At 38.0% G+C, this 11928-nt stretch overlaps 1 protein-coding gene across 4 annotated transcripts in view; it reads left to right on the top strand.

Moving 5' to 3' along the window:
- The window catches only part of TCTN3 (tectonic family member 3), a 40228-nt gene that overhangs the window by 17902 nt on the left and 10398 nt on the right, over positions 1-11928 (top strand). For all 4 annotated transcript variants that reach the window (XM_024750668.1, XM_024750666.1, XM_024750665.1 and 1 more), the window contains exons 7-13: positions 446-481; positions 1044-1124; positions 2218-2343; positions 3217-3324; positions 3985-4079; positions 4360-4513; positions 8473-8610. In XM_024750668.1, coding sequence (XP_024606436.1) covers positions 446-481; positions 1044-1124; positions 2218-2343; positions 3217-3324; positions 3985-4079; positions 4360-4513; positions 8473-8610 — 738 coding nt within the window. The remainder of the gene's footprint in view (positions 1-445; positions 482-1043; positions 1125-2217; positions 2344-3216; positions 3325-3984; positions 4080-4359; positions 4514-8472; positions 8611-11928) is intronic.

Raw genomic sequence — 11928 nt, 5'->3', positions numbered from 1 at the left:
CAAAAAAAAAAAAAAAAAAAAAAAAGTTATCATGCTTCCCACAAGCACTGAACTGGAAGTCAGGATGCCCAAGAGCTATGTAGAAGGCAGAGGGCCTAAAAGCCCTGTCATCTGAAGAAAGATGAAAGAAGTAGGGATAGATAGGATAAGAGGTTCTCACCTTTCTGGCTAGTGGAATTTGCTAGGGGAGGTAGGATGGGGTGACATCTCACTATTTCACCAAAACTTCTTGCTTTTGCTGTTTGTTAGAGCTCTACTCAGAGTAGGTGGGCATCACAGTCCATCCAACCTCTGCTGAGCCCTGCTTCTGGCATTTTAGTGTAAGGAAGAGTCAGGTAGAAAAAAATGTTGATTTTTTTACCCCCCAAATGAGAAACCACAAGCTCCTGGAGATTTTATGTTAAGATATATGCACACTCATGTCCTTGCTGTTCTCTTATGCTAGGTTCCAAGAGGTTTGAGTGATCTGCAGAATACAAAGGTATGATGCTTTTTTCAGGAAAAACGAAAGAGAATATTTGGTCCCTTTACATCTGAGGCAGTCTCACTCTAGATTGTAATGGTGAAAGAGAATGTGTTTGTGACGCACCAGACTGTTCAAGTATGAGTCTAAAAGAGTGTTTTTCTTTTTGTTCTATATAATTAATAAGCATCATATGAAATAAGAATCATAAGGTATTAGGTAAGTTTGAGAAACTTCGGGTAAATAAAGTTAAACATTATATTTAGGATGGACTACTTGAAATCTTTAATATACTAGAGAGTCTTCTTAATCTCTAAGAGGGAAGTGCCAGATATAGTATTTCTAAAACTTATTTGACCATGGAACCTTTATTTTATATCTAATAGAAGTAATGTTCCAAAAAATATGTTTTGAGAAGTACTGAATTAGAATGACTTTTGAACTTAAGTTGTAGACTGGCAATGGAAGGAGAGAGGAAGGTGATAGTCAAAAGGAAAAAATACTCATTTCAGCATAATATGTAACTAGAAGAAAAAGTGCTGCTTTCAATTTTAATTGATTTGTCTCTTTCCCTTGCTAGTTCCAGGTGCCTGTAACACCTGTCTCACAGGCTGACTCTCCTCTGTTGGCTGGAAACACTTGTCAGAATGTTGTTTCCCAGGTAGGGACGCTGACCTCAGATTCTGGACTGATGTATGTTGATCAGCATTAGCAGAGGTGCTTCATCTTCCATTAAGTACCAGGCCAACCCCATGTGAATTTTTGTGCATTACCTGAAACTTAACACATCAAGGACTGAGCCCATCACCTTCCTCCCCACATGTTTCAGTCATTTCCATTGCTGCTGTCCTCCTGCATTTCACATCCAGAACATGAAAATTATTTCTGGTTCCTCTTTCTTTGCCCATGTGCAGTCTGTTATGGTTTTTACTGACCACAATTTCTTTCATTGACAAAGTCAGTATCATCTGAACCTCTGAAATAGACTAGTCAACTTCTTTTCCTTTATTCTCTCTCTTCTAATCAACCAACAAAAGTAAGAATTATTGGAAAGCATCATTTTAAAAACTATGCTCAGAAATCTCAGGTTACCTTCACGTTTTCATGACTTCCGTCTCCAGCTGCCATCTTTATTCATCCTCGGACATTGTGAGAGCCAGGCAAACCAGGTTTCCATTCCATGCTCACCTCTGCCTGTGCTTCTACTCACCTCCTCTGCACAAGGTCAAAACTTAGTTTTCTTCCCTTTCAGTTCTTACTGTAAACTCACCTCTCCCATGAACTCTTTCAAAGAGCTCCATCCAGTCTCTTTTTTTCATGTGTAGATATAATATGAAGTCAAATTTTATCTTTTCATGGTATTTGTATTTGGCATTTTTAAGATTACTTTTTTAGTCTCTCTCATCCAGTTACTTTTTAAAATTGAGATGTAATTCACATATAACATTGTATTAGTTTTAGGTGTACAACATAATGATTTGATGCACATATATACTGTGAAATGATCATCACAATAAGTTTAGTTAACATTCATTACCACACATAGTTAACAAATTTTTTTCTTGTGATGAAAACTTTTAAGATCTGCTTTCTTAGCTACTTGCAAATATATAATGCAATATTGTTAACTACAGTCACCATTCTGTTCCCTCATTCAGTTACAGTAAAACCCTTAAAGACAGGAAATCTTCTGTCCTAAACATAATTGGCCCACAAAATAATTTTTCTTAATTAATTCTACTTTTGTATTTCAGGTCATCTATGAGATAGAAACCAATGGGACATTTGGAATCCAGAAAGTCTCCATCGGTTTTGGGCAAACCAACCTGACTGTTGAGCCAGGCACTTCATTCCAGCAACACTTCATCATTCACTTCAGGGTTAGGGCCCTTCTCCTATAGGGGATCAAGAAGAAAGAAATATCGGGTTAGAAGTAGCTCCCCTGCTTCTGTAACAAATGCAAGATAGAATAAGAATATGCAGGACTAGTTCAATCTGTCAACTGAAGCCTCAACATTTAATATTCCATAATTTAACTTCAAGTGATAAGGATTCAACAGTGTTTATTCATTAGCATGTTCCCCCAGCAAAGCAGGACTTCACTCACAAATCCAAACTCTTTTTTTAAATAGTCATTTTGAATCATAAACTCAACTAATATCCCACAAAAATTCTTTAACTAGCTTTTTTCATGTTTCTGGGCATTCAGCGTTTTACTCATTTCCCACTTAATCTAAGTTTCCAGTCTTGATCACCACGTTTTGGCTTTCTTCTACTTTCTTTCTTTTTGAACCCAGCAGAGTCCAGTTTCTCCTCAACTCTACCCTCAAATGATCAACCAAATCCCATGTCTCTCAGAGTTCATCTATGGAACATCTGTAGTTAATTAAAATATATTTCTAAATTACATTTAAACTCCTCTGGTTTTAGCCACGCTGAACATAGCCCTAAATTAATAGGAACTTTGAAATACAGGATTGATAAATCGTTGATAGATCTTTAGTTGTAATCCTTGGTAGAAGTAGCATGTAGTGAACGTCAATGTTCAGATCCTCAGGATTTATTTTGGTGAATAAAAAACAGTAAAACATGCTGAAGTATCAATTTCTGCAAAATGCTGCACTGTGGAAGGAAGCCAGATTGTTCAGTGCAGCTAACCTACAGCATTGCCTAAAGGAAGGGTATGAAGCCACACTGGAAGGTGGGAGAGCATGCTTTTCTCCATATTGACTTTTCCTTCACTCTTTCTGCAGGCTTTTCAACAGAGCACAGCTGCTTCTCTTACTGGTTTTAGAAGTGGGAATCCTGGCTATATTGCTGAGAAGCCACTCCTGGCTCTAACCGGTGATAGAAGACACTCAGTATCCTTTTTTGGGTCTCTGGGTGGCCTATTGCAGCCTAATGAGAAAAGCTTTAACTACTGATCTTTTGGATTTTCCAATTCTGAGGTTCCCCCATTTTTTTAGGTATTGAGGACTTCCTTTACTAAACTATTAATACATTAGGATCTCAAATGTTGATGCTACCAAAGGCTTTAGAACTTACATTAGCCTGGCCAAAGGTGAGGATCCTGACTGAATTTTGTTTGTTTTAATGAAATATTTATATGCTGGTGTGTGGTCATCTATTTTTGGAAAAACAATAATTGTTTCTCTATGTTTTCATTGCCAGAGGAAAAAAAATTGTGACTTGAATAATATATTAATAAAGTACAAAAAGCGTTAAGGAAGGGCTTCCCTGGTGGCGCAGTGGTTGAGAGTCTGCCTGCCGATGCAGGGGATGTGGGTTCGTGCCCCGGTCCGGGAAGATCCCACATGCTGCGGAGCAGCTGGGCCCGTGAGCCATGGCCGCTGAGCCTAAGCGTCCGGAGCCTGTGCTCCGCAACGGGAGAGGCCACAACAGTGAGAGGCCCGTGTAATGCAAAAAAAAAAAAAAAAGCATTAAGGAAATAAGCATAAATTTTCCAATCTGCCTACTTTTTTTTCTTTTATGATCTCCTTGACCATCGCCTTCCACCTCAGATGACCCTCTTACAGAGCAAGGGTGATGGAACTTGCTCTATTAAGAGACATGAAGTACAATTTGGAGTGAATGCTATATCTGGATGCAAGCTCAGGTAATTCTCTGCTTCCACATCATTTCCAACAAATTTGTCTCTGCCTGTAGGGAATATGTTGATGTGGCAACTTTTATATTTTGAAATCAGGCTTCAGAGAATGCTAGTTAGGAGTAATGTTTAAATAATATTAATATTACTAAGACTTTTTTTTGACAGTCCTTTATATCTGCTAAGGATTATTTCCTTCCGTTTATTTTGAGATATCATTTCTAATGTTTGGATGAATTACATTATTATGTTAGCATTGGACTCCAGCCTCCGTGGTGTTTCATTTCAGGCTGAAAAGGGTGGACTGCAGCCACTTGCAGCGGGAGATTTATCGGACTCTTCATGGAAGTCCCAGACCAGAGCACGTTGCCATCTTTGGTAATGCTGACCCAGCCCAGAAGGGAGAGTGGACCAGGATCCTCAGCAGGAACTGCAGTGTTTCAGTAAGGAGAGAAATACACATTCTGACCAAAGCTCACTTTCCTCTTTTGTTTATTAAGATTAAAACCAGCCCTGTTTCCATGGTTGATTTGGTTGTCATAGAAGAAAGATAATGTGGTTGTCATAAAGAAAGAATATAAGAAATCATGCCCATTTGAAGTCATTATTTCAGGTTAGGTTTATACATAACTTTACTCACTCAGAGAAAAATTTGAAGGTTGGAAGTCTAGAGATTGGCCTCTGGTTCAAAATCAATCTTACTCATAATAGGAGAAAAATAAACTAAATATATTTCATATATATTTCACATATTCTCTTACATTCTTGAATATTTGGTGAGCACAGATTCTTTCTTTGAGGTTGAAATTGTGTTCCTTGTGTTATAAAACATTTTTACATGTACGTTTAGTAAAAATACATTAACAGGGTAAAAATTCAAACCATGTAGAATAGTGTTAATGAAAAGTAAAAACCTCAGTACCCACTGCCCCTGAAGAAATCTCATTTAGCTGTTTCTGTTTTTACTTTTTCTGGTGGCCACTACATCAGTGCTCAGCAGGTGTACCTCTTGATTCCAGTCTAAGTAAAATAGGGAAATCTGTGTGTGTCTAAGTAAAATAAAGAAATCTTTCTTCTTCCTCTTTTGCCTATCCCCTACCTCCTGGCTTTAATCAACTGTACCTTTCATTTTATTTCCTTTCAATTAAACTTTTTAATTGTTTATTTTTCTGTATAAATAATACATACACTTGGCTCAAAATTCCAAAAGTACAAAATAAAACTCTCTCTCAGACAACTCTTCCCTTCCACAGAGGCAAACGAAGTTACTAGTTTCTTTCCTTCTAGAGATATTGCGTGCTCACACAAGAAAATACTCATATTCTTTTTTTTAATCCAAATGCAATAATATGATAAACACAGCTCTGCACTTTGCTTTTTTCACTTGACCTTCAGAGTTTATTCCATATCAGTATATAATAAGCTTCCTCATTCTTTGCATGGTATAGTTGCCTACTATTCCATTATATGGATGAACCATAAATAATTTATTTAGCCAGTTTTATTGGCGAACATTCGGCTTGTTTTCAGCCTTTTGCTGTTACAGTGTGGCATTTTATTTTATTTTATTATTTTTTAAAATAAATTTATTTATTTATTTTTGGCTGCATTGGGTCTTCATTGCAGTGCGCAGGCTTCTCATTGCAGTGGCTTCTCTTGTTGCGGAGCACAAGCTCTAGGTGCACGGGCTTCAGTAGTTGTGGCACGTGGGCTCAGTAGTTGTGGCTCGCGGGCTCTAAAGCACAGGCTCAGTAGTTATGGTGCACAGGCTTAGTTGCTCCGTGGCATGTGGGATCTTCCCAGACCAGGGCTCGAACCCATGTTCCCTTCATTGGCAGGTGGATTCTTAACCACTGCACCACCAGGGAAGTCCTTTTTTAAAATTTTATTTTATTTTATTTTTTTGGCTGTGTTCGGTCTTTGCTGCTGTGCACGGGCTTTCTCTAGTTGCGGCGAGCAGGGCCTCCTCTTCATCGTGGTGCATGGGCTTCTCATTGTGGTGGCTTCTCTTGTTGCAGAGCACAGGCTCTAGGCACGTGGGCTTCAGTAGTTGTGGTGTGTGGGCTCAGTAGTTGTGGTACACGGGCTTAGTTTCCCCGCGGCATGTGGGATCTTCCCAGACCAGGGCTCAAACCTGTGTCCCCTGCATTAGCAGGCGGATTCTTAACCACTGCAAGTGTGGCATTTTATAACCTGGTTCAGGCACCATTTCATACATGTGAAAATAAACCTATATGATAAATCCTAGAAGTAGAATTGCTAGATCAAAAGGTATATGCAGGGCTTCCCTGGTGGCGCAGTGGTTGGGAGCCCGCCTGCTGATGCAGGGGACACGGGTTCGTGCCCCGGTCCGGGAAGATCCCACATGCTGCGGAGCGGCTGGGCCCATGAGCCATGGCCACTGAGCCTGCGCATCCGGAGCCTGTGCTCTGCAACGTGAGAGGCCACAGCAGTGAGAGGCCCGCGTACCGCAAAAGAAAGGGTATATGCATTTAACTTTTTAATAAATATTGCCACTTTATTTCCCATCAGGTTGTACCAATTTACAGTCCTACTATCCATCTATGAGGTGGCTTGTTACCCCATACTCTCCTCAACACTGAGTTATCAAACTTTTAATCTTTGCTCATCTGATAAGTGAAAAATAGCATTCCATTGTAGTTTTATTTTTCTATTGCTGTGAGTAAGGTTGAGTATCTTGACATATAGTTGAACAATTCGTGTTTTCTTCACTATGATCTATTTATATCTCTTGCCCATTTATTGATTACTTGTCTTATAACTTGTAGAAAATCTTTGTATTTGAGAAATTGGCTCTTTTCTGTTGTATGATTTGTAGATATTATTTTCCCAGTTTGTCATTTGTCTTTTGACTTTGTTTATGGCTTTCATGCCATGCAGAAATTGATTTTCATATTGTGAGATTTATCAATCTTCTTTTTTTTTTTTTTTCCAACTTTCATGTTTTGGTTCAGACTTTGAAAGGCCTTTCGCCTTAGAGATTATTTATAAAATGCCCCCTTTCCCTTTCTCAGCACTATTATGACTTGATTCCTTGTATACTTCTTTCCTTTAATGAGACTTGGGGGATAAGTAGCTACATGTACTTGATCCAGCCTTTGGGGAACTGCAGTCAAACTGAGTTCTCTTAAACTTCATACAGCCATACTGAGGGAGTGTGGTTTTCAGTAATACATGGCTGAGTACAGAAAAGGGATGGTTAGTGACAAGGATTGAGATTATAGTGGAACTACTCTTTATTATTCTTAAACCTACTATTTATATTTTTAAATCACATTTTTGAAGGATATTTGATAACATGGAAAATTTTTCCTGATGTAGGTAGAATAAATGAAAGGAAAAGTATTTTAAAATATTTGAAACAAACACATGAAAAGATTTTCAACATCATTAGCCATTAAGGAAATGCAGAACCCCAAGGAGATACCACTTCATACCCACTGGGATGGCTATAATTTTAAAAATGGGCAATAACAAGTGTTGGCAGGAATGTGGAGAAATTGGAACCCTCAGACATTGTTGTTGGTACTGCAAAATGGTGGAGCCGATTTGGAAAAGACTTTAACAGTTCCTTAATAAATTGAACATAAACATAGCTGTCTTCCCCTATTCCTAGTTTAGACATGTTATTGCCTGTGTCTGAGCCTTACTATAAAAAGTATGAAGTTAGAAAAGCACAGGCATATTTGAGGATAGTTTGTATCTGCTAAGTTATAGTAACCTGATTTGTGTCCTCACTTCCATCAGTGCTACCTGCATCTTGGAATTAATCCTCCTGGGGGTCACACTGCTTGGTTGGACTTCATAATCTAACCCTGAAATGTCCTTCCTTAATCTTTTCGCTGTTCCTGTGTTCAAATCCTTTGCTTCAGTCAAGTGATCTGCTCAAGGCCAGTGCCTCACACATGTCTGGCACATAGGAGACACTCAGTAACTATTCTAATTAATCAGCAGCTGTCCCTCAGTGGCATCATATGCTGTTCTAGTTGCATACCATTTTATATGCCATCTCTCTACGTAAATTTTCCTTTAAACACTATTTTTTCCAGTCACATATTATTCATCCCAGTTCCACAAAACCATCCTCAACCAGAAATGGCTGTTTCTTCTTCTGGCGTTCCACAGTACTGACTGCATCACTCACTGAGCACTTCTTATAACCATTGTACGTGGGTTCATGTTTTATTAATCTCTACATTAGTATTTCTATTTTAGAATATTAATTTTTTAAGCTCATGGACAGTAATATGGCCTATTATGAACTTCTGTGTCCTTTCTCTAAGCCACATTGCCTTCTCTGTTATTGTGTAATGTTTAAGAAACAGTGGCTACTTAATGCATGGTAAATAACTATAGCAAATGCTTCTTTTCCCTTCTGCAGGCTATGCATTGTACTTCCTGCTGTGTCATACCAGTTTCCTTGGAGATCCAGATACTGTGGGCATATGTAGGCCTCCAGTCCAACCCACAAGCTCATGTGTCAGGAGCCCGATTCCTATACCACTGTCAGCCCATACAGGTAAGTCTTGGCTCATAAAGGACCACCAAGCCTTACAAAGCCTCGATTGTCTTATCAGCCGTTTGATGACCAGATAATTTTTTAACTTCTGAGAGCCAATTTATGCTACCAGCCAATGTTTGGTTAGAATGAGCTGACACAATTTACTTTCAAGTCAATCCTCCCTGCCTGGTTACTGAAATTTAACATGTTTTTATGGTGAATACAATCTATATCGCTTTTTTTCTGTTTCTTTTTTTTTTTTTTTAATTTCATGACTATAGTAATAGGTTAGTTCTTTTAACTTAATCATACCAGTATTACTACACTGGTTGATTCAACCACAGAAAAGATTTTCCATAACTGTGTTCAGTGTGACAGTCACATGCTAATTAGAGTCTCTGGGCCTGTTGGTTGCTGTTAAAGTTACTACTGTGGCTAGTTTGTAGTCATCAATTCTTGGTTGATTGCACTCCATTAAAATTAATTTTTGGGGACACGGGTTCGTTCCCCGATCCGGGAAGATCCCACATGGTGTGGAGCGGCTGGGCCCGTGAGCCATGGCCACTGAGCCTGTGCGTTCGGAGCCTGTGCTCCACAACGGGAGAGGCCACAGTAGTGGGAGGCCCACGTACCGCAAAAATAAATAAATAAAAATAATTTTTTTTTTTTTTGGCTGCACCATGCGGCTTGTGGGATCTTAGTTCCCGGACCAGGGATCGAACCTGTACCCCCTGCAGTGGAAGTGCAGAATCCTAAACACTGGACCGCCGGGAAATCCCCTAAAATAAATAATTTTAATATGTAGTAGACATATACCCATTGTTTATGATGTGCCTTAAGACAGCTTTAGCATCTGTCTTGGTTTTAGAACCTAACACTTAGCTTTAGAAGTTCAAAAACAGAAATCATTAGGTCCTGGTGAACTGATTCATGTATGAACTTATTAACTTTTAATGGAAATTAAAACTAATTGAAATTATTACCTGTCATTGCATTTACCTCCCAGAAAAGGAGCTAAAGGTATTTTACTTCTGACTTAAACGTAGTAGAGACTACGTTTAAGTCAGAAGTAAAATACCTTTAGCTCCTCCCTCACAACAGAGTTGACCACCTTAGCTCTCTATGCCTGTAAATGTGTTAAAACTCAGGTTGATGGAAACTGTGTTAATGAGAACATTCCATTCTCCTTGTGTTGGTTTACTGAATAAAATAGAACTCTCTGTAAGACTCATTTAATCTGTTACAGATACTGCACTATTGTTTTATTTTATTGTTTTCTATTGTTTTATTTTTATGAACTGTATCTTTATTTATGAATACTTGTGTAGTTTGGGAGGATAACTACAGGACTGTTTTTATCTTCCTGAATCTCTGGCTCTCTTAGGCATTGAAGCTACCCAGTGCCTCTTTCTTGTCTAGATATTTTTAATCATTATATTTTTCTAGTATTTAGTAGAGGTTAGCTTTTCAGGTTAGTCTGCCCCTCTACAAAGTGTTTTGTTTTATAAATTTGTGTCAACATTTAAAAATCAAGAAATTTTACCTTCACATGCAGATCTCTGACTTCTCTTGAAAATCTGGTGGTAAAGATCCTACACTCCTGCATGGCATAAACTCTCCTGCCGCTGAATGGTGATTTCAACTAATAGAGTACCTCATTCACATGGCCTATACCTACCCACCCTTAGCCATCCCACTTCTCTCATTCAGGTTACTTGCTTAGGCTGGTAGGCATTTGTGGTTTTGCACCTTGAAATGAAGGTCGGTTGAATTTTGAACTGAACTGTCTGAATGACTTTTCATGGTATAAATGTAGCTTTAGAAACACTTGAGATTCCTCTCACTATAAAAAGTGAAGCAGCAAAATTTTTGGAATGTTCCCAGCAACAAACTACAAAATAGGGAAGAATTTAAGCAAAACACTGTGTAGACTTCCCTGTCTTCTTGTATGATAATAATAATAGCAAAACTTTTTTTTTTTTTTTGCAATACACGGGCCTCTCACTGTTGTGGCCTCTCCCGTTGCGGAGCACAGGTTCCGGACGCACAGGCTCAGCGGCCATGGCTCACGGGCCCAGCCGCTCCGCAGCATGTGGGATCTTCCCAGACCGGGGCATGAACCCGTGTCCCCTGCATCGGCAGGCAGACTCTCAACCACTGCGCCACCAGGGAAGCCCCTAGCAAAACATTTATTGAACATTTACTATGTAACAGGCACTGGTAATATTTTTTATGTGTTTTTAGTATTGAATTCTCACAACAAACCCATGAAGTAAATAGGACTTATTTACATGGTACTCTGCTACTTATGTTTTTGTACTAATTGGTCCTTTAAAGGGATCATTAAGTTTGGGTCTTGATAAAATACATCATGTCTTCTGTCTGAATATAAACTTTCTTTTAATTTAAAAAAGAAAATATATCTCAAGGAAGAAACAACTAGTTATAAAGAATATTTTGAATCAGTAAAACCAAAATAATAAGTGAGATAAAAGAACAGTGTAGCATCACAGGATCAAGGCTCTGAACCTTTTTAGAATTATAATATTCATTTCTATATTTAAGTGGATCATCAAGCTTTTTGGATTATCTAGGAGACCTGTTGCCTGAAGTTGAGGGTGGTAATTAAGATCCCAGGCATGAGTCAGACAGACGTAGGCCCAAATCAAGTTATTTTATTTCTCTAAATCTAATTACTCTCATCTGTAAGATGGAGATTAATAATAATACTTCATTAGGTTGTGCAGATTAGATGAGATCATAAAATAAAACATTTAACATTTCCTGGCACATAGTGAATACTCAGTAAATATCGCTCATCATATCATCATTATTATTTTATTATCATACCTTTTTTGGTTCTGAATTTCCATATAAATAGCATATCAAATAGGTTTAAAGCAAAACACAGAAGAGATAAGCAGGAATTAGAGCAGTGTTTTTCAACCTTTGTTAGCTATCATCCGTGGTAAGAAATATATTTTACATCACAACCCAGCTTATAACACATACTTATATAAAACTGAAATAAGATTTTTATAAAACATTATCTTTATGCAGTACACTCTGTGATAGTCTGTTCTATTGTAATTTATTCTGTTTTATTTTTAATGGTAGACACTAGTGGGTCACAATTTGCAATTTGAAAAACTTTTAGAGAATATATCTCTGACTACATTTCAAAACTAAATATATTGTTTAATAAATGCCTTTTATTCATCATATTATAAATGAAAGTTAGCAGTGTTTATGCCTCAATTAAATAACACATGCTAGAAAAACTGCCAACCTAGCTATGAGTCTAGCTAGTGGTTCTTTTTTTTTTTTTTTTTTTTT

This window comes from Neophocaena asiaeorientalis, unplaced genomic scaffold, assembly GCF_003031525.2.
Source record: "Neophocaena asiaeorientalis asiaeorientalis breed wild unplaced genomic scaffold, Neophocaena_asiaeorientalis_V1.1 scaffold807, whole genome shotgun sequence".
NCBI lineage: Eukaryota > Metazoa > Chordata > Mammalia > Artiodactyla > Phocoenidae > Neophocaena > Neophocaena asiaeorientalis.
The sequence above is the reverse complement of the archived record's forward strand: the minus strand, read 5'-3'. Positions and strand labels throughout refer to the sequence as shown.